At 37.4% G+C, this 23,859-nt stretch overlaps 1 protein-coding gene across 4 annotated transcripts in view; it reads right to left on the bottom strand.

The window, feature by feature from the left end:
- DYRK1A (dual specificity tyrosine phosphorylation regulated kinase 1A) overlaps nucleotides 1–23,859 on the bottom strand; it is a 94,415-nt gene that overhangs the window by 8,410 nt on the left and 62,146 nt on the right. For 3 of the 4 annotated variants that reach the window (XM_068913713.1, XM_068913697.1, XM_068913706.1), the window contains exons 3-7: nucleotides 17,907–18,106; nucleotides 6,698–6,790; nucleotides 4,753–4,941; nucleotides 3,887–4,034; nucleotides 29–315 (exon numbers count right to left, since the gene is read on the bottom strand). In XM_068913713.1, coding sequence (XP_068769814.1) covers nucleotides 29–315; nucleotides 3,887–4,034; nucleotides 4,753–4,941; nucleotides 6,698–6,790; nucleotides 17,907–18,106 — 917 coding nt within the window. Of the gene's footprint in view, nucleotides 1–28; nucleotides 316–3,886; nucleotides 4,035–4,752; nucleotides 4,942–6,697; nucleotides 6,791–17,906; nucleotides 18,107–18,555; nucleotides 18,577–23,859 lie in introns of those variants that run through there. The other variant, XM_068913719.1, reaches the window with a different exon arrangement.

Raw genomic sequence — 23,859 nt, 5'->3', positions numbered from 1 at the left:
CGTAATTAGCATTTTTGCTAACACTCACCCTCTGTCCAAGTTGACAAGAACTGCCAAAATCAACAATCTTGATAGCACTTCGTTTGGGGTTACAGAGTAGGATATTCTCAGGTTTTAGGTCACAGTGAATGATACTAAGTTCAGGAGTCGCCAGGAAAAGCAGTGCAGTGCACATCTGCTGTGCAAATTTTCGTGTCAGGTTCAGTGAGACCCCTCGGAAGTTGGTGTTCCGCAACAGATCGTAGAGGTTGTAGGAGAGCATTTCAAAGACTAAGCAGAGATGGTTTCGGAACATAAAGTGGCGCTTCAAATGCACTTTAAGAAAGGGAAGAAAATAATTAACACGGATGCTGTGAGACGCCTTTTAAATGCAGATTACAACACAACACTCTTAAATACTTTAATCAGTATGTAGGAAGCTGACCCGAGAATCAGATAATACACTTTTAATCTTTTTCCTAGATGTATGGTTATTTGCAAAATATTGTTGCCACGTGTAGGGTACGGGGGAACATTTTGCACATCTGAAGCGTCCTCAGGTGAAGCTATGTTAACCAAAAATAACTTTTCTCTCTTTTAAATTGTATTTTCAAAATAAACGCATCACTCCACTATTAATCAAGGGCAAAAACCTCGGGGTAAATAAAGAGGGGCAGCACAGCATTCCAGAAGAAGTTAAATTCATGCTTACTGAAGGAGAAATCCAACAACATTCGCAACTAATCTTTGTCCTCAATAAATTATCAATAGCCCTGAGTACAAACATCGCCAAAAAAGACCAGAAGCGCAAACTGCATGTAACACTACCTTTCCCACAACACTCTCAACCTTTTTCAGGGGAGAGTTTATTTCTTCCCCCTCATAAACATAAAACGGTATAACCTGACTGGACATAAGTATACATACACAGCATATATAACAATAAAAACATGTATCACACTTCAGTTTAAGCCTACTTAGACTACGAGATATCGCAGTATAAGACTTAAAAAACCAAGCAATCTTCCCTATCAGTTAAAACAAACTAAACAATACGAACTAACTAGACCCTCTCAGCTAAAAAGATATATTCCCTTTCTTTTGGGACTGAGGGAATGGTTTCTGAATTTCTTCCTGATAGTACATCTACAGACTGTACTAATAAAATTTAGAAATACCCTCCCAAGCAGGATTCTACTTCCTCTGTGTTTCAGAGAAGCCGCCAACTTGCTTTTCCAAATGACAGTGTCTTAAAACAATTTAAACTAATAACGTCAGCTGCTTTCAAAACAGACCAAGACATAACTGCAATTTATAGGTCACGGTCCTTGCTGACTCCAATTAATAAAACTGATCAAAATTCCACAGGCATAATATTTGTATTAAGCAGGCATAATCTCAATTTATGAAAACAATCAATCCAGTCCAAATCTAAGCAATTTGTTTCACGGAACAGGTGAAAAATTTGCCACCATAACCTGTTTAGAGGTGAGCAGGGTTTACCAGGCACTTAAATGTTCAGGTTAGTTGCCACAGGTAAAAGAAAACCGAAACAGGTAAAATACTTCAGTCCTCAGATAAAAAGCAATATGATTCCTCCCTTTTCACAATAAAGTCTTGAAGCAGTATTAGCCCAATCATTAAGGTAACTACTTGGTGTCCCATGGAATTTTATCTTCTCCATTATTATAAGCCAGTTCTTCACGTGTCCTTTACAGCTTGCCTGTAACAAGGCCACCTGCTTCCCTCCTGATGCCAGCTCCTACAACACTTCTAGACTGTCTGTACTTTCTCTTCTTCACCTTATTTTCAATATCCCCCCACCATGAAAGCACCAGCACCTTTCATGTCCCTGTAGTCTTCCTCCAGTTGATGTAGTCCCTCCCCACATCACCCACGTTTGCTAAAGTTGCCAGCTTGGCCAGAACCACCATTTACTCCAGCTGATTTTTGACTACCAGCCTGCTCCTGGCCAGCTAGGTCACGGTCTGCAACCTGCAACTGCCACATGGCGCAAATAGTTTGGATAAGGATTAAACTCTCCACATCTTTCCTTCAGTGAAGACATCACATTTGAACATTTCTGCCCTACTCTGCCAACCATTCTCCAAAAAACTTGAAGGCCACGATGCATTCTGATACCTCTATTAGACTTGGAGAGCAGCCAGAAGGTTTGAAGCTGTTAGAAGAGGGCTGACAGATAGCATAAATGCTTAAAGTTTATGTCCTTTAGCAATGAGGCTAAAAATATATACCCACAATCCATTCTCTTAATTTAACTGTTTCTCCTGCACTCTACATTTTACAGAACACAGTGTATTGTAATACATGTAAATTGCTCAAAAAAAAAAAAGCTTGACATCCTTATTCAATTATTTTCAGCAATACTTACACATTATCTATTTCATTTTTTGATCTTTACTAATGCTGCCATATTCATTAAATGCTGTATTCAAGGGGGAACCATTCAAATATACCCTAACAGATCAAGAGATTAGCCTGAAACAAACCTAAACCAGCGTAACCAGCGGTGCCTGTCTGAACAAAAGCGGTGCATGTCATCTCTCCACTGTTCAGAATTCTCAGAACTTTTTTCTTTTCTTTTCTCTTTTTTTTTTTTAAACCCTGCTCTGTTTATAAAGCCATCTCTTGTGCAGTCAGTCAGCGAGACGAGAAGTTTTAGTCAATTTCATTTTATGTGATGACACAAAGAAACTCTCAAAAGCTAGAATTTCAAGAGCTTTCTTGATAATGGCTGAAGTGCCTTTATTTACTGTGCATTAATCTAAAACTGGTCACAGCTTTAAGGTTTCTGAAACCCCTTTTTGAGGTAGTATGCTTTGGAGCTCTTAAAACTTTAGTTTAAAATACCTTAAAAACTTCTACACTCATAAAATATATTCTAAAAAGGGAAAGATAATATTTTAATAAAACAAGTCATAATATAACCTAAACAGTACAGTAGATAATTTAAAACCAATATATATGAACATTATTTCAAAGTTTTCTTTCCAAACTACAGAAAGAAAAATTAGTAAACCAATACATACACGAAAATCAAAACAGCATAGCTATTAAGTCTTTCAGCTTTTACAAACTAAAATAAAGGACGCTTACAAATGGAATTTCATTTTCCTTAATCTTTCTTTCTCAAGCTTCTCCATCCCTCTTTTCAGAATCCTGCTCCATTCCTTCCATCACCTTTTTTGCCCAAATCTCTACTCCAAAGACCAGACAGGATTTAATAAACTTTTCACAGGAGCTGGCTCAAGTGGCATTAGAATAATAATTCAAGGAAACAGAAGGTCAATTTACAGAAATATAAGCTTTAGAAATCCTATGTGAGTTCTTAATAGGCAAGCCTTAGCATTTACACAAAACTTATCTTAGGTCTGTTATAAAGAATTTTGAGCTTTTAAAATCCATAATCAAGAAATTCATAATTAAGCTAGCCATGAAACTATTACATGATGTTGTTCCCCATTAACTACCCATTCTCTTAGTCACGACAATTCCAAGTTAAGTTAAGTTACACTCAAAGTAGTGAAAGAGGTGTAAACAGACCACAGCTTCTGTGGAACAACTGATCCATGGCAACTTGTTTAGGTGTCGATATCGTTAATTGGAAAAGAAAATTTTTCAGAAGATCGAAATGCTACAGAATAACAAGTCTGTTATCCCACAAGGTTTTCTATCATTTCTTCTGGATCTGTTCCTATATATACAGCAAACTGTTGCTTTTATGCCAAACTATTTAAACTAAATAATATTAGAAATGCAAAAATTTATATAATTTCTTTGTAGCTCTTAAGCACCAAAAGAATTAGTTGCAGCATCCTAAGCTCTACAGCAGGATCTAAAATATTCCTAATGTTTACATAAAAAGTAAGAATAACTATTTAAATACCTATATAGTATTTCATCTCGGTGTCATGTTTGTTCATAAGCTCAAGCAGTCGCACTTCAATCTGGGCTTGGTTTAAGAAAGCCTTCTTGTTTTTTATAATTTTAATAGCCACCCACTCCTGTTCCACTCTGTCATAAGCCTTTACAACCTGAGAGGGAAAAAGTCACATATATAAGTAAAATCTCTCCATTTAGTCTTTCAAAATACAGTAAAACACACTTTCTAAACATATCCCAATTTAGAGAAAAAAATATTTTTAGAGCTGCTGTTCTCCCTAATTAAATTTCTTTTCTTACTTGATACGACCGATCACGTGAAGTTTATTGCAGCAATATCACAAAACAGAACTGAGGCTTCACGGAGCTGCCCTAAGGCAAGTATTGTATTTAAGCGCAAGCAGTAAATCAACAACAACGATACTGAAAACGACTGGCAGAATAAGAGAAGAACTAACAAACACAACAAAAGAAAAACTTTATCCTCCTTCCAGCATTTTTCTCAAGCTTTGACTTGCTACCAATAGTCAAAACAAACATTACTGCAGAGAATACATAATCTCTAGTTCCAAGATTATTATGTTTTAATTTAAAAACACGAAACAAAAATTTAAAAACGTGGATTGATAGCAAAACTTTAAGCATCTGCTCATTTACAAAATGCATTGCTAGATGTACCATATACCGAAGGATATCCAAAAGTTATTTGTAATAACAAGAAAAAACCACAGATTTAAGAGTCTTGAATAGACACTCAGTTCAACAAGCTTAAGAACAAAGAGTTCAATTTCAAAATGAAAAAGGAATACCAACTCATATAAAGCCTGTATTACAATTCACATGAATTATAGGCTGCTCAGCTTATGTTACCTGTCCAAATGATCCTTTGCCTATTAAAGAGTCAATTTCATAACGATCCATCCACTTCTCCCCATTTTTTACAATGTAGTCATAGTTGTCATCATCATAGCCATCATTGTAAACTTTTCGCTCCTTCTTATGACTGGAATCATCTCCTTGGCCCTGCTGATGCCGCCGTTTTTTTTTTGCATAGTAAACCTACAAGTGAAGAATATATCGCTTAAAAGAGCACTTCTTAGAGCATCAATTTAACAAAGCCTTTATGGTCATCCTGTACCAACATATCTAATTCTGTGATTTTAAAATGACATCTACTACTGAAAAACAAACAATCTTCTTCTGTTATCACTGTATTCAGACTAATTACACCAAAAGCAAAATCTTGATGAATAATTAAAAAGGAATCTGTAAGCACACGTCAATAAAACACTGATCCTTTGAGCCTGTAGGTGCAAAAAGAAAAGATACATCGCAGTAAACTAAACACATAGTAAAATTACAATTAAAACTTTTAAGTAGGCTGGTTTAAAAGGCTAAAATGCAACCAGAATAAAATTAAAATTAAAAACCAAAACACCTCCTTCAATTACTGAACACTACATTTAACAAAAGTTTCATGTAACTGTTGCCTAACAATACTGTATACATGCATAATGACTAAGCATGGAAATAATTACATCCATCTACCACTTTTTAAAAATGCTGCTGGAAGCAAAACAACAGCTATTTACAACATTCAACCCACATACACAAAAACAAAAAGTTCAGCATCTTAGTCTGACCACCCAACAAGCTAGTGACAAAAAAAGTTCCCAGCTTCTAGCCTCAGACACAGACCCCTAGAGAGACAATGTTTTTAAATCAACTGGAAACAGCAGTTAAGAGTTGCTCTTTCCACAAGGATTTAAAAAAAAAAAAAAAAAGTTTTCCAAGCCAGTTTTGATCACAGCAGGAATTACCTCACATTCCTTGCAACTGCCTAAGATTTAGAAACTAATTGATACTTTCCTGCATTAAATACTTCAGTTTCATATTTTACATTGCCTATTAATAATTAGACAAATAAGAGAAAACCGGTCTTTACCATTTTCTTTAAAGGCTTAAACACATTCATAAAGTTTTCTAGGATGAGCTAAAAGATTGGTTGTGCCACTTTTACTTCTGTATCATACACCAAAAGAGCTCAAAATTTGTTTATAAAACAACAGCAAATCAACTCCAGCAGAAAAAAACTCTGTACGCGCTGGTCCGCAAGCAGCACTGCAACATCAGTGATCTCAAATGAGATGAGAACGACTGAGAAGAAGCTGCATTTTTCTTAGTTCTTCACAAGGCTTGCAAAAGGTGAATGCTCAATGAATAAGCATAAGAAAAAAAAAATCTAATATTTCCTTGGTGACTAGCAATTGAGGGGGATTCCTAAGATTTTTTGAAAAGGATTTAATATATGGAGGGCAGACTTTTAGAATCAGACCTAGAAATTATGGTACCCAAGAAATTAGTTACATTTGAAAATTTAAAGCCACACTTTCAGCATTCAGCCACATCTATTGCAAAAATCTTATTGATTTTCATCAGGGATCCTTCAAAAAAAAACAACTTCAACAACAGAAGAAGAAATCCAGAACTTTGTTGGCATTACTTAAGAAAAAAAATTAAGCTAGGTTCTCTTTCTTGCTACTCTTCTCCACGCACAGGAACACATTGTTTTCTTCAGATATGATACAAAGAAGGACAAAAACACTTCTGCCCTTTGCAGTCACTTTAGCTTTAATAAAAATAATGTACAATTTCTTTAATCTATGGTCAAAGGATTTTCCCAGAATAAGACAGTGTCTACATAACGCCAGTAAAAGAAATTTAGATTCAGTACAATTCACAGAAAATATACTTGATGTATTTCAAACAAAAGCATCATAGCAATACACATTAAAAAGATAATTGGAGCCATTACCTCATTAATATGTTTGTATGTTTTGATCAAATCTACGGAGAGTTTCCTCAAAGGAGCAGTAGCTGGATCACGGAAAGTTTGGGGCATTCGCCTCTGTAATATGACAAAATCACAACTTAGAGAGAAAAAAGCCATACACTGGCATATCCCTTCATAGAAGTGAGCTATTTAATTGAACGGTCTTTCTCTTTAAGATGACACAAAAAAAGAAAAAAAATAGGAATCAAAAGAAAGCAATGATTTAATCCACCAAACAAAAGTAAAAGGCCCAAAATTCCATCCTCTCTCCCAATACACGTCAGGCTTAATTCCTATAAAGTCTTTTCCCCTGCTAAAAATATAGCTCCTTTGACAATACAAATTCTTGCTGACTTTACTGCTTTACCTCACGACTGATACATGAACTCTAATTGTATTTAATGTATAGCTGCATTAAAAGCACAAATAGTTTTCCAGTAGCTGTTATTGTTAACTCCTAAGCTTTGTTAAGTATATGGAACAGCAGTTTGCCACATTAAACTGCACTGAATTCAAAATCAAGAAAATTAGGTCTACTGTGCTTTGCCAAGTCTAGGCCTGAGAAGAAATCTGAAGAATACTCAAGAATACTGTATCTAGTTTTAAAGTTTTAAAAAATAGTCTTTCCTCACTTGTGTTTCCCAACATTGACAGCTTTTAGAACAGGTCTTCAACAGTGGACCAATATTTTTATATTTTTTCCTAAAGAAACAAGACTTATGCGTGATAAAGTTTTGTCTGTCTCTCGTTTCTCGCACACATGCTCCAAATGACTTCTGGATCTCTTGATTAACTTCTACTCCTCCTTAAGATTTGGTCAAAATCTCAAAAGATAAAGTTCCTATAAGTTTTCCTCAAAATAAGTCACAAGCTAGAGGTAATCCAAATTAGTACCACCTGTGAAGAGAAGGCAGAAAAAATTAAGTCCTTATCCCTTTCATTTGGCAAAAGTTGACTGGTTATCCAGCATACGCTTACTTAACAGCACAAATGTACCCCACTAGACGAGCTCCAGCAGCTTCTCCTTCTCGTTCAGCAAAGGTGTCAATGGGGAGTTAGGAGAGGGATGAGGTTAGGGTGGCTGGTCCCCAACTCACCTCTCTCTATTCCCTCTCTTCCCAATGACATAAATCCACAGGGTAAGTTTAAGCAGTTCTATTACTTGGTGAAAAGCTTGTTTCATTTAAGTTAAAGCTTCTTCTACTTCCTTACTCATTATTAAGATGGTTAGGCGACAGGGCACCAACACGCTCAGTCTCACAACTCTCATCTCACATTATCTCAGCTCACATGATCAGATATGCTAAGGCTCACAACTCTCCTCTAAGTGTTTAATTTGATCCAGTGCAATTACAGATAAACTGATACTCAGCCTCCTGCAGAGCTGAGGGAAGAGCATAAGCCATCTACAAAAATAATGAAACAGAATTAAATAAAAGTATTGTTGAACTAATAAATGAACTGAAAGAGAGCAACTGTTCCTCTCTCTTTCATGGTATTATTACTTGTACAGGTGGCTGTACAAATAGCTCTTTTTCCTACGTTCAGTGACCAAATTAAAAAAAAAAAAAATCATGCTGAAATTACTGGTGTGCTGGTACATTTCCAAAAAGGGAGAAAGAGGGAGGGGAAGGAAAAAAACCCAAACCAGGAAACTGTCCCAACCTTACTGCAGCTCTGCAAGGCTGGAACTCCCATTACGTATGAAACTCAGTGGGGCTGAGGGCTCCCATGAAACTGCAATTCAAAGCTTTGAGGGACACCATTCAAAATAAGCCCACATTACATGTTTATATCCATGCAAGACTGCTGACATCTGGCCTTTTTAATTTAAGAATGTTTCTCAAAGCTAATGTAATACAGGTTAAACTTGCCTCAAGAAATTTTAATGCACGTCACGTCCTTAGGTGATTGTTTTAAGCAGTTCACTTTTGGACAACCCCACGATCACCAATTTTCTTCAAGCAGTTTTATCAAATTAATCCTTCACTTGTTTTCTTATTACAAACACATGACCACAAACGTTTTGTAATATCCGAAAAGTTTGTTTCAAAATTGTCTAAACAAACTATTTGATGTTTCCAAAACATGTATGTTGTTTTCTTAAAACAAATAACACCTACAAATGATTATTTTCAATTGTCTTACACTGCCCTGTTAGACAACTGAACAGCAGCTACCCCTAATCACAACCTTCACTGTTACAGGCTTTTCACATGCAAGTACTTCCTTTAAACTTCTAAACCAGATTTCAAGAGATTACTGGAATACGGTAACACTGCTAGATCTTGTCACTAGAAGAAACCATGCTGCGGTACATGAATATGGTGCAGAGACTATACTCTTCGTCCTAGGCTGGAGGAAATTTCCCATGTACAGAACAACTCCATAGTTCAGATCAAGTGTTCAGAGATAAGATTGCTCTAATTTGAAAAAGAAATTTGTAGTGCACATGTTCCTATTTATTTTCTAATTTGTCGCTCAAATTTCCTTACTAAAAAAAAAAAAAAATCTTCTATTTCTACTCTGAAGAAAGCAACCTGGGGAAAAAGAATGCCATTTGTTGTTTTTTCCTAATCGTAAATACTTAAAATTCTGAAGACTATCTCTGCGCTGTTTGCAGCTAGTATCAACTAGAAATTTGTACTTTTAGCCATGCTTTTAGACAATCATGCATTTCTGTGGACATACTTTAATCTGTATGAACTTTTTAACAGGTGGCAATTTGCTATCCCAAGCCAGTAAGAAAGTTTGGGTGGGAGAGGAGGAGTTGACCTTCACTTCTTTCTCCCCTTGTTATATTCAAAAAATGGTAACAGTCTCTTCTTCTTCCAAGATCCTTTCAGAGGCTCTTGCTCCCTTCTTCCTCTGATAACAAGAGACTATGGGACAAAGGGGTCATTATCTACCTTATACAACAGCACTCATAAATTCTTTATCATTGCGATAATAATGACTTCCCTCTTGGCTTCAAAGGATGCTCAACCACAAAAAAAAATCCAAAATAGCCTGCTTTGCAAGCTCCAGTCTCTATCTGGTGGCCAGACGGTAATACTGCAACCTCTGGTCTTCCCAAAGACAGAATGTGAATCAAAAGATATGCTACATTTCTAGGCAGAGAGACAAGAAACTACCTTCATTACAGTTATGTATGTCAGTAAATATCCACCACATTACGATTGGACTGTGTTAATGCCTTCATGGAACCTGCAAACCCACCCAAGACAGTAGCATGACGAAGTTAAACTACAAGCAAGGAATTTAAATTTGATTTTCTTCTCCATTAACCAAAGGCACATTAGCTACTCCTGAGAAGCAAGTAATAAGTAGTCAGACTAAGAAAGAATCAAGTAAGTATAAAAAAAGCAACGAAAAGCCCAAATTATATGTATTAAATTCATTTGGGTCAAACCAGTTTAAAAAAACAAAATTGTGATTTTTAATGCAGGTATGCTCAGCTGGCATAGACTTCTGAGGTTTAGTGAATGAAGGAACAGATAACTCTCACTCTCTTTCCCTCCTTCCCTCCATCTACATATATTATCTCTTTCTTGGCCATATGCTTTGTTATCTAGAAAACAGATGGCACTGTTCTTCACTGACAGTATTTTACTTTGATTAAGGGAAATTTTATGAGCAAATATATATGTTCAGTTAATGGAATGCTGTAATCCAGATATTAAAAACAAAAAATTCATCGCCATCTCAACTCATTACAAAAATTCTGGCTGTGTATAGTACAAATTCCATCTTACAAGTAAAAGAGATAATGAAGATTTTGTATTTTAAGGATATATTTTAGCAAGAATTCCTGTTGTAACGACCTATTTAATAGACCCATATCTTAAAGATCTGAATAGACCAGTCTCACCTCCTATGCCACTTGCTATTTAGAACCCTTCCTGCATCACAATAATATAGGATAGGAAGTCAACGCTGTCCCCTTGCAGTGGCAGGAGGCCACATAACAGATGGTGTCTCCAGAAGGTCAATAAAACAGCCATTTAATTGATAAAACCACAAGCCACAGTAACTCTTCTCTATAACCCACAGCAAACTCCACCTTTTTAGCACAAACAGTGGAGAAAAAAAGCTTATATGCTAGAGAACAGGACATGAGAAATCCAGGAATCTTCTTCACACTGATCGTACTTAGAGACAGAACTACATGTAGGTAGGGACAGAATTTCAGTCCAATTGCTTTAATCATTGAGTCACGTTCTGAGAGTTATTTATTTCTTATTTTGTCTTCCTTCCTCAAGTAGATATGGTTCCTGAATAAAAGTAATAGTAAGGATCAGCCAAACTTTAAGTAAAATAAAGTTAAATGAAAAAAAAGAAAAAAATAACAGCAAGTAAACCAGTGGTTATCTTCCAAGAATTTATCCTGCCTGATCTAGCCCAATCATTTTCAAAAGAGGAGAGAAATTGGGGGGGGGGGGGGGGGGGGACAAAAAAAAATTCACTCTTTTAAATTATTGTCGCCAGAGCAAAAACATATTTTTCTTTAAAATGTCTGAGATGGAAGGAAAACGAGGGAAATGCTTTTACTGAAAAAAAAAAAAAAAAGTATGTTCATATTCATAACAGAGTCTAGTGAAGCCTGGCCATCACTTTAATTATAATTGCTTTTATAATAACATTAATCATTATTAGGTAGCTGAGTAACTGAACTAAGGATTTGCTACTGCCTGCTAGAACACTCGCTGCAATCAATAACATCTCTGGCCAACGTTAGCTCAGCAAAACTCTGAATTTTGCAGGTGATAAATGAGCTTAGATACATATAGAGAGAGAGATGTTTAACAGTCCTAACGCATGACGTCTGACCTTTGAATTACAGGTGCTTCGTGAAACTCAAACTGTTGCAATTTGCTATCAAAATCTGCCCAGGAATCTCACCTCAATTTCCTTATCAGTTAAATCAATTTCTATTCTTTTGTACTTTACTGATAAAAGTTTCAGGCAATCTGAGTATCCATGATGAACATAAACAACACTAATACAGCACAGAAAAAATGATCTTTTGAAGTTGCAAAAACTTCTACGCTCCCATCGTACATTAATATTAGGCTATGCTGAATTCACAGGATGCAACCAGTTGAGACAGGACAAAGAAATATTATTGCTTGTTACTGCTAAAGGAGAAAGATCTCACAGATCTCACGCTTCTATTCATTCTAAACCACATGTTCTTACTGATTTCACCATGCTGGCTCTGGCACTTGTCAGAGAGGTTAGACCAACAACCAAGAGCAGGACCTCACTGGGCCAGCAGGTCAGGCACTCAGAGAATCACAACTTAAGAATAAACCTTTAGAACTCAGCACTTTTTCAGAAACAAGAGCCTTAAGCCTGACTACTGAACAAAAAGGACAGCGCTGAAAGTTTTTAAGTGTGATTTAAAGCCTCATAAGTGAAAAACAAATCAACACTGCTGGCTTCCAAGTATATTCCTGTTAGTTGTTCCTTGCCAATGATGAGGTGAGGTGAGTAACTTCCGGCCACCATAACCATAAAGCAATAGGGGCAAGAGAAGGCATGTAAAGATCATTTTAAGGGTAATGTACAACGTAACTACATATAACTTATATAATTTTAATATAAATTAACATTACTGTTTCCTAACCTGTAATCTGTGACTGCTAATGGCTCATAAAATATCTAAATATAGTCTGCAAACAATTACAAATCAAAAAACAAGCAGGACAGAGTAGAAATAAAAGTAATCGATTAACATTGCAAGCCTCGCCTCCTCATTATTTGGTTATGAATGAAAATCATTACAGGTACTGGAACAAGATAATACTCCTCTAAAGAAGGAGTTCATCCTCACTAAAAAGAAAGACAAAAACAAAAAAGAAATGAAAAATATAGTAAAGGAGATCATTGTTTCCATTTATCAAAATTAAGATGGTTTATAGAAGATGCTGCTATTCTAAACATTAAAAGTAAACTGCAACTGACTTAAGAGTATCCTTATCCTGTTGCAGCTTGAGGAAATATTAGGAAGACATTTATTTTCAAAAAGAAATTACTTGATATTTTTATTTTCCTTAAAAAAAAAACAAAACAAAAAAACAGGATGCCAAAAACAGACACTTCTTCATGAGTTTTATTTTCAAGCAAGTCTGTTTTGTCTGGGTTTGGACAAATTACTCTCTTTACATAGTTCAGCAAATGCAGCAATCACACCAGTTCCCTTTGTAACATTTGCATTCTGGATCCCTTCAGCTAAAGATGTGCTCAAAGATATGTGGCTGCTCTCCAACCGATTTAGCAAATTTTTAATTAGAAAGAATTACGCTCATTCAAACAACAGAACATTTCAGAGATCAGAGGAAGACTTTCCTTGCAAAGGAAAAACGTTACCAGTGGTAGTGTGAAGCAATGCCAGCAGTGCAGTGTTGCAGTGTGGCCAGCAGATGGGGGCTGGACCTCAGAAAAGGCTTTTGCGGGCAGTCCCAGCACAACCAGCACACTCCTTGGGCGAGTCCCACTCTGCTTACAAATATGCCTACTGAATTAACAAGGTAATGGAACATTCCCGGGAGTTAGAGGGCTGGCAAGAAGTAATACATTGTGGGACTCTGACATCACACCCAAATAGGCTATATTTAGGCTGGTGGGACTGGTACTGGTAGCACCAAGAGATGATCCAATCGTCTGGTCTGCTGATGACCACTAATGCATTAGGAAATTCTGGGAAACAGAAGCTCAGAGACCTAACGTCTTGTCCGCCTGAATGGATGCAAGGGAGTACATTAAAAGAACAAAACATTTACTCTTTAAGAATTATGCTTCCTATATCTGCCAGACATCCCCTCTTTCTTCCTACAGTTTGTTATAGCTATTAGGTCAATCTACTGAGCCTTCTATAACAGAAATTTAGCCTTCCTGTATGGGAATTCTCAGTGACGACCCCCACTCCTCATTCAATACAGTATAAAGTTTATTTTTGGTTTGTACACCTATAAGTCAGCTTCTCTAAATCCTTTCTTCTACCCAAGTTAAAAATATGATCATATTAACCATAGCTACTTGAAAACATGTACGTGTAATGTCACTTTATCTGACGTTACAGTTTGCCATCACTAACAGGTTAGTCTGGTGTCGCAAGCTTTAATAATAGGCAAGCAAATCATAACAGAAAGAATTAATGGCTAATAGTGGGATTCCAACTAAGGAACACAGTATGTATTACAGTCACACAATGCTGGTTCAGAAACGATCTTTGTAGGAGTTTTTTCTGAACTGACATATATAGGACAGAACTGCTTTTATCAAGGACAGAGAGAAACAAGTTACAGAACATTCAAGGCAATTCCTTGGATGAAAAGGGTTCCTGCAGAAATTTCATAAAGAAATAATCTGTAAGATGTATCTACCACTTAGACATGAAAACCTAGCTGGTTTGCAGATTATTTCCTCAGTGAAAGGCAAGATGGTGGTGTTGTCCGTGGCAAGGAAGAAAAGTAAGTCAGCATCAAGCCTTCAATAGTGGGAGGTAATGGCTTTTATAAAAACAAAAAAAAAGAGTAAGAGTTGTGTTTTAATCAAGATGAACTTGAACTGAACAGCTAGACATCCACAAAAGAACAATGAGAATTCTATTTGCACAAAGACAAGGTGCAGAGCCATGGATGAGAGTCACTAGCATAAAGATACTAGCTAAACTTGGTTTTGCAGATTAAATTAATCAAAAGTATAGTGCAAAGGCAAAAGATATTGGGAATCCCTCATAGACCCATATGGAATCTCTACATAAACCTGGAATCTGATGAAGAGCACTCTTTATGTGACACACTGATAGGAGAAGCACAAGAACTCAAAAAAAAAAAAAAAGATGAAAGACAAGAAAGTACATTTCAAGAAGTTGCCCATATTCGGTCAACGGAGCTTAAAGCAGCAGACAAAGATGATAAAGGAGCAGCAGTTCCAAGCTGGGTTGTGAGAGGACCGTATAGACTTCGACATGCAACTATAGTAAAATAACACGGCAGAGGCTACAATGGAGAAAAAACAGGATGGAACTGGGAAAAATAAAAACATTGATCATAAAACAGTATTAGTGGTGCCAAGTTGGCTTTTTTACCCCTACCTAGAGATGGCCAGCTGATCATTTCTTCCTACGCAAAACTTTCCGGGGCCAACCATAGCCTTTCCCTTACATTTACATCCTCATCCCTTTACTAGGCCACTCTCCATCATCTTCGAAAGGTCCTGGAGATCAGGAGAGGTGCCTGAGGACTGGAAGAAAGCCAATGTCACCCCAGTCTTCAAAAAGGGCAAGAAGGAGGAGCCAGGAAACTACAGGCCTGTCAGCCTCACCTCCATCCTGGGAAAGGTGATGGAACAGCTCCTCCTGGAGGTCCTCACTAAGCATCTGGGGGACAAGCAGGTGATCAGGAGTAGTCAGCATGGATTCACCAAAGGGAAATCATGCTTGACCAATCTGATAGCCTTCTCTGATGGAATGACTGGCTGGGGAGAGGAGGGCAGAGCAGTGCATGTTGTCTCCCTGGACTTCAGCAAGGCTTTGGACACTGTCTCCCATCACATCCTCCTAGGTAAGCTCAGGAAGTGTGGGCTAGATGAGTGGACAGTGAGGTGGATTGAGAACTGGCTGGATGGCAGAGCTCAGAGGGTTGTGGTCAGTGGCGCGGAGTCTAGTTGGAGGCCTGTAGCTAGCGGTGTGCCCCAGGGGTCAGTCCTGGGTCCAGTCTTGTTCAATGTATTCATCAGTGACCTGGAGGAAGGGACAGAGTGCACCCTCAGCAAGTTTGCTGATGATACTAAACTGGGGGGAGTGGCCGACACACTAGAAGACTGTGCTGCCATTCAGAGGGACCTGGAGAGGCTGGAGAGCTGGGCCGGAGAGGAACCTCCTAAAGTTCAACCAAGGCAAGTGCAGGGTCCTGCACCTGGGGAGGAATAACCCCATGCAGCAAGACAGGCTGGGTGGGGGATGACCTGTTGGAAAGTAGCTCTGCCGAGAAGGACCTGGGAGTGCTGGTGGACAACAAGTTAAGCATGAGCCAGCAGTGTGCCCTTGTGGCCAAGAAGGCCAATGGTACCCTGGGTTGCATTAGGAAGAGCGTTGCCAGCAGGTCGAGGAAGGGGATCCTCCCCCTCTACTCAGCCCTGGTGAGGTCTCACCTGGAGTGCTGTGTGCAGTTCTGGGCTCCTCAGTACAAGAGAGACATGGAGCTCCTGGAGCGAGTCCAGCAAAGGGCTACTAAGATAATTAAGGCATTGAATCCTCTCTCTCATGAGGAAAGGCTAAGAGAGCTGGGCCTGTTTAGCCTGGAGAAGAGAAGACTGCCAGGGGATCTCATCAATGTATACAAATATCTAAAGGGAGGGTGTCAAGAGGATGGGGCCAGACTCTTCTCCGCGGTGCCCAGTGACAGGACGAGAGGCAACGGGCACAAACTGAACCACAGGAAGTTCCCTCTGAACCTGAGGAAAAACTTCTTTCCTGTGAGGGTGACAGAGCACTGGAGCAGGTTGCCCAGAGAGGTTGTGGAGTCTCCTTCCCTGGAGATATTCAAAACCCGCCTGGACACGATCCGGGGAAATATGCTCTAGGTGACCCTGCTTGAGCAGGGGGGTTGGACTAGATGCTCTCCAGAAGACCCTTTCAACCTCAACCATTCTGTGATCCCAATGGGCTGCATTATTTGGCCATCAATTCTTGGTTATTCTCCAAAAGCCATTTTTTGGCTTTCTGTCATTCAGCTGTCATTTTAAAGGCACTGTGACCACAAGCAGCAAGTGATGGTGATACATCCTGAAGTTCCCTGATCCTGCTTTTTGGTTTGAAAACATGAATGACTAAGTACTCACGTGAACTAAGCTTAAAAACATGTAAGTCTTAGTTAAGTACCTTGAAAGGTTTAAGGAACACAGCAACTTTTCTGAACTGATGGACAGATTCATTAACTTTATTGTGGATCTTCTGGGGGATTTTTAACCTACAAAAAGTCACATAAAATAGCTTTGTAGATTTCCTGAACTAAATATTACTATACGAACAGATTTGTTCTTCCTCTTGAGTGGCTCTCCTGAAAGTGAAAACATCCTTTGCCAGCTCCATTCATTCACTTTGTCATTCTTCACGGAGTCCTAGACATTATGCATCTGCAAATTTTAGTGTCAAGTATCCTGGCACTTAGTTCTCCTTCTCGCTAATCTTCCTCTCTTTCTGCAGAAACTCCTTTCTATAGTGCAATATTAGTAGAGCCTCTCTTCATGGTACTGCAGATTACTCTGCTGAAGCCTTCTTGAATACAGGAGTGCACCCAAAGCTGGGAGGAGCAAAAGATTTCACTCTCCATCCTCCCTAAGTGGAACACGCCTCATTAGCCTGCATAAAATTTTCAAGCTTTTGACTCACCAATTTCTGGATTTTAAGTTTCCGGACTTATCCATGATCATATCTCCAATACCAGGCTATACACGTCTTAAAAAGCAACAGAAGGATCTTTTACACAGAGGAATGCTTTTGCAGCTAGTAAACTAGCACTAGTATTTCGGAAGCTAGTTCAGCAGCAAAGGCAATAAGGAAGAAGCACTGATCTTGACAGCCAAAAAGCATCCTTAATCATCATAATCCCTAACTATGCTTACTATATCTTTATCTGATAGCAAGTACCACACAGAGAATGCTAACTTTGACAGGATAAAGAAATAGTAGTATAATCTCAGTGATATCATAGATTTATATTTTATTTTCTTTTAAAAATGTGTATCTTAATAAAAATTGTGTTTTGTGCAAACTTCTACATTCCAAAGATACTAACCAGAGACTCTCCACCAAAATATTCCCCATTAAAACAAATAATAAAGCAATTATGTTTTACATCAAACAGCACTGAAAAAACAACTATTATCAAACTTGTTTTCCAACTCCCCACTTGGGCAATCTTTCTTCCCTTGAAGTGAACTTCAAAAATGTTAGGAGTAATCACAGTATATATTTACCACGTTTAAAAAAACATCCAAAAACTTATTCTTCCACCCCTCTTTGAAGAGTCAGGAGCTAATCAGTTAAAAACAATATATATAGCTTGATCCGGTAATCAGTTTGTAAAATTTATAGGTTATAAAAATGTATTTATGGATTACAAAAATATTTACAGAAGGAATAATATCTAAATACTAAAATGACTTTGTTGATATCACATACCTGGTTTGTTAGAGGTTGCTGAATCTGGTCAGTGTATGATAAGGCAGAAACTTGTTGGTCATTTATGTTCTGCTGCCGACGATCGCTGTACTGCTGATGCGAATGGGACATCTGTCCAGCCATCTGAAGGCCAGCAGCATGGAATGAAAACGATGGTGCAAGCCGAACAGATGAAGGTTTGCATGCTGAAGTCTCTCCTCCTAGAAAGACAATACAAGATTTTAATGTGAAGTTAATGTCTTTAAAATATTTACTTCAGCTAGTCTCCATCTCCTAGCTTATAGAGTATATGAGCACTAATAGGTTCATTGTTTTAACATATGCAATGGTTTCCATATAGATCAACATAGAAATCATCTTCATATAAAGATAAGGCTACTCAGCTGAAGTAACCCTTCCAATTTCATTTGTGGCAAATTACTCATTAATTGTTTATTCATATTTATCCTTAACTCAGGATCTGCTCTTTCAAGGCTGCTCACAGCAACTTTATGGACTGAAAAGAAAAGGAAAAGAAAAAGAAAAGAAAAGGAAAAGAAAAAGAAAAGAAAAGGAAAAGAAAAGAAAAGGAAAAGAAAAAGAAAAGAAACTCATCTTCCCTCGCCTCAATGGTATGCTTTCCTGCAAACTGCTTAGCTCACCAGCCTACATTTTAAACTTCCATCCTTCTTCCGATGCACACTGTACTTCAGCTCAGCTTCCTGACTCCTACTGTTGAGTTTCATCAAGGTATAGGTAGCAAGCACTGTAACTTGAATTAATTCCTTTTTGGGAAGGAGAAATCAGACTGCATGAAGCAACTGCAAAGCAAGAGACAAACAAAATGCTTGGTGTCAAGTTGCAGGAGAATGGCAAATTATATGGCCAAAGTCCTAGATTCCATAACTTTTGAAAAATGCCAAATTCCACAGGCAGGAAGAATCTGCCTCTAAGTGGGACAGTTCCCACACCTCTCTGAGCTGTTGTTTTAGACTGTGGTCAGACAACATTTACTTGGTTCGCAGTCTGCTTATACCTCCACAGTGAAGGACAGAATTAAAAAGCAACTTGGTTTTCTTTGTTTGCTAATGAAAGTTTAGGATGTTCCACGTTTAACATCCATCCTCTTCTCTTCTGCTTTTTGCTGATTATGCAAGAGGGGGGAAATTCTCTAAATGGATGCAGTGTTGGCACAACATAACAGACGGAGCAGGATGGGACAAGCAGCCAGAAGTACCGAAGCCAACACTGCCATTGAAGAAATACGTTTGGAATCGCAAGCTGAAATCTGAAAGCACAATTATTGGGCAAGATTAAATTGAGAAGCAAGATATGAAATAATCAAACACCTTAACCAGAAATGGAAATCTCCCATTTCCTTTACAATCAAAACTTTGCAAGAAAACATAATCAGTAGAAAACAGCAAAATATTTGCTTTGTTTTGATCTTTTTTAAGATGAACAACACACATCCATTTGACTTTCATAAAAATAACCGACTGCTCAATTTTCTTCCTATGTTATGAAAAAATAAAACTGAAATGATACAAAAAACTGAATGATATTGAAGATGGTACTGCCTCATTGATTCGGCACCTACTAGGGCAGTAAGTTACGAAGAACTGCATGCGGTGAAATCAAGCACAATTTTAAACTAAGATAATGTAAAAAAAAAATTTTCAATAAAGAAAATTAACTTAATTAAAAGGAGGTGAAATGAAATCGTACAGTGAAATACCCACTGACAGACCACTAGCATTTTTCTCAAGTGTTACAATTCACTACCACCAGAAGACAAACGGAACAAACTGCTCCAGAAAAAACAAAGAAACTGGTTGACTACAAGCACCTCCCTATTTTCTCAATGTTTCATTAAATCCTCAAACAAAATTTCCAGCAAGAGGGCCATGTAGAACAACTTGCTGTTGCAAATAACATTTTACTTAAACAACAACGGAACCCCCAACTTCTCAAAAGAACTATGACACATGCAAACTTCTTTGTGTGCACTGTGGTGCCCCTGGTAACACAAGGAGGAAGAAGATCTTCCAGAGTACATATACAAATGAAATAAAGAATTCCCTCACCTAAAAATATTATAAACTAAGTGGACTTAAAGTGGACAGAAAATTACTCTTAACTGTTCTATAAAAGGTCCATTAAAAACCACTTTGTAATTTTTAACCCAAACGCAGACCGAGTAAGCTCTGAAAGTGAAATCATCCTCCAAACTTAGAGATACAGTGAAAGTATTCTTTAAATATTTGAGTGTAAACTTGTAAAAATATTTGCATCTTTTTCCATTTTCAGTCCAAGACACATCTTATGTCTACCCATGATATGGGCAACAGATGGTCGTCTTTGTTGATAAATTTAAAATTATCTATTATAAACTTTACAAGTTCACATTAAATACAGGGGAAAATATATTCACATATTCTAGTACATCAGCTGATCTCTCTCAGAGGTATCACAGTTCCTTTATGTATTTCTGCATCAGAAAAATGCAAATATAAAAAACATACACAAACCATTTTTTTTCTCATTAGTGTATTTTCTTAATGTCTAAACTCCATTTCTACTAGAGATTCAGAGTTAATCTTCCATCTACATAATTTTGAAAACAGAACATCAATTAAACTTCACATCTGTTTTTGGTTTTGCTGGTCCTGTGTAAGGCATAGAAAAAGTTACAAAGGAGGTATCTTTAGTGTACCTCTGCTTTTGAAGATATACTGAACACTCCAACAACAACAGTTTAAGGCATAGAAGAAGCTATTTGGTACATCAACTTTCTGCTCTTTTAATTTCTGCTAATTTTCTGTTTAGTCTGAAAAAATCTTATTTAATCAAGACAGGGTGACTGGATTCAAAGTTAAAATAATATTTACATCAGATAGTCTAAAGAAAAAAAAAGATTATTATAAATGTTAGGGTCTATTACTTTAAAAGGCATAAATGTTAGGGTCTATTACTTTAAAAGGCATTTCCCTTATTTAATTTTTTTTTTTTACCCCACCACAGTTCCCCAACAGCATACTAGATATCTAGCAAATTAGATAACTTAATAAAAACAAACTTAATTTAAAAAAAAAAAAAAAACCTGTGCTTACTTATGTCCCAAAAAACTGGAAAATTCACATACTTATATAAAAATTCCAATAACGTGGCATTCTAGTTCATTTCACTCCATAGTGTCTTCGGACACTCCGCTCAAAAGAGCGCAACAAACCTGAGGATAAACTGAATAATGCAGTAGACACTTAAAAAAAAAAAAAAAGGGGGGGGGGTGGTCAGGGCTGAGAGTATATAAGTAAATCAGAGTAAAAAAAGGGGTTAGAGATATAATTACGCCCAAGAGAACACTTGTAATGCAGATGTTTTGCCTCAGCGTTAAACTTTTGATGCCTGCACACTTTTTCTCTCTAAAGAGCCCACCAGCAGATGCTAAGGCTGCAGCTCTCTTCGTCTTCCAAACTGGAGGCAGCCCACTTGGACCAACTCACTCAATTTTAGCAGCACAGTCCCAGAGAAGAGAAAGAAGAGAACTGCATGACTGAAGATAAGGAGATTGGACTGTGGTATCACAAAGAAAACTTCTCTTAGAACTACAGTTAGACAAATAACTTATATTATTCAAGTCAACTTTTTTGGAGCTTCAACGCCTGTGATTAACAAGTGGCTACCTATCTGTTTGGAGTCATATACATACGAGGAGTCAAACATTAACAATGACGTCAACATCTGTCCATCAAAACAGTGTCCATCAAAAAAACCTTTTAAAAAAACATTGCTCATTGGCGGAAATTTAAACCAAGTTTCACATAGCTGCACTGAATTTGAGAAAAAGGGTATTAAATACAAGAGCTTGCCTAGAGTCTGATGAGCTGAAGTCTGCTACAGGTGGATAGACAGAAATTGTCCGTTCATATGGCATGTTCTTAAACCAAACGGAAAGGCATTTTTAAAAGTCTCTGTGAAGACAGTAGCATCCAACCCTTAACTATGTCAGCAGCAAGCAAGAACTAGCTGGGTCAAAATGTTAAGAATCAAGGCTATAGCCTCTAAAAGATCAGTATCCAAATAATTTCCATCTTTATTGTTTCTTATTGTCATGGGAATGGAAAACACAAGAGTTCCCTTGCTGAAAGCAGTCTTAGTTATCAACAAAAAATGATGTCCATGATATGATCCTTGATGAAATACCTGACCCATATTTCAGACTTAGTCCCATGATACTTGCAACCCTACTCTGGTACAGCTAATTCCAACAGAACACTCATAATATACTGTTATGAGCCAAGAAACGTCTAATAACCTGTTAGAAAAAGTTAAGGGAGAAGAAGTGAATAGAATAGCGCCCCTTCCGTTTTAGGAGCCCGTCCGCTATAGCAATAGGAACATTTGCATACATCTATAACCTCCACAAAAGAAGAAAGTTCCTAAAACCCCTGGTGCCCAGAGAATTCATGCGGAGAGCTCAGACATTCAGAAAACTAACTGATCTACTGGCCAAAGTGAGGGTACTAGAATCCACAGGAGTCATCACATGCTGCATCCTAAACTTCTACAGGATAGAAAAATCTATGGAATGAGGTCTGTTTGATCATCAGTTTTCCCTTCTAACCACTGTATGCTGAAAGGATTACACATTATGAAACAGCTTGGGAAGGAAATAAAGCAATAGAAAAAAGTATGCCAAGATCCCTATACATTAAGTAAATTTAGAGAAGGGATTGCAGATTGGGAGTGGGAAAAACTACCTTAAGAACAGGGCTTACCTCAAGTGTTAGTTCAGGGAATGGCATGAAAATATACAGCTGAAGAGGCAAAAACGTGTATTCGCTGGTGACCAAGACTAAATCAGAACTTGACCTAAAGGAGCTACAGAAGGCATTCCACATTTCAGCCTTGAGAGACGTACCTTTTTCTCCTATAGTCATGAATGTAACAGCTTTTTTGGAAGTGAAGCTGTTCAGAATATTATTAGATTTCATTACAATCCATTAGAATTCATCACAATACACACAAAATATAAATGATGAAACTAGTTACTTTTCGTTTTTTGTAAATTTACTCTCTCTGGAAAGTAACAGTGAGTAAAAAAGGCCTTAATAAAAAGTTAAGCAATTGTATGAGGGAACCATTGTAACTATAACCAGGAAAAAATGTTTAAAAGGGGACCAATAGCATAAATACACTAACTGAGAAAACTTAAAACTATAACCTCAAAAGAGGCTCATAACCCAAAACTATCTGAAAATACAGATACTGCAAAAATGAATTAGCCTATCGTAAGAAAGAAGGTGGTATTTAATCCTTTAAAGAAGTACCTGCACATAGTTGAGGAGGATAAGCTCAAGAACACATTTCGTTATTCAGTAAGGATGGGAAATATTTATTTGATTTAATACAAGTTTGTTTTAAACAATTTTTCAAGTATCAGAGAAATTAATAACTCAAAGTGGAAACAAAATACTTGAGATGGTAGTTATCAGATAGTCTAACCATGAAGTATAGTTATTTTAATGTAAGAAAAATGCTGATACAATTTTTGCATAAGTTTAAAAATTCAATGCAGTTTCAAAACTCAACTCTTTACCCCATGCCATTTTAGGTTCAGTTCTCCCCATCTTGACATCAGTCTACGTAACTCAATTAAAACAGTACCTCCTCCCCCGAAAGTATCATAAGGTAATCAAGCGGAGCACTGCATTGCTGGCATTCACATTTCAACACAAAACAAGGCACAAACACTCAACGATAGACTGTTAAGAGTCAGGCTGACTGTGTGTGCCACCCCACAAACGGACCACCACCTCTGAAACAGAATACACAGAGTAGTTCAGTAAGCACTGAAATTTAAACCACTTTTCTATGCTTTATGTATTGTGGTCTTTTTACTTTGGTATGAAGAGGGTGAAAACTTCAACTGAAGTTTTCCCTATAGCTGGAGCACTGTAAGGTCTGTTCT

The sequence above is a fragment of the Struthio camelus genome, chromosome 1, assembly GCF_040807025.1.
Source record: "Struthio camelus isolate bStrCam1 chromosome 1, bStrCam1.hap1, whole genome shotgun sequence".
NCBI classification, from domain to species: domain Eukaryota; kingdom Metazoa; phylum Chordata; class Aves; order Struthioniformes; family Struthionidae; genus Struthio; species Struthio camelus.
Note: the sequence above shows the minus strand (reverse complement) of the source record. Positions and strands in the feature narration are given on the sequence as shown.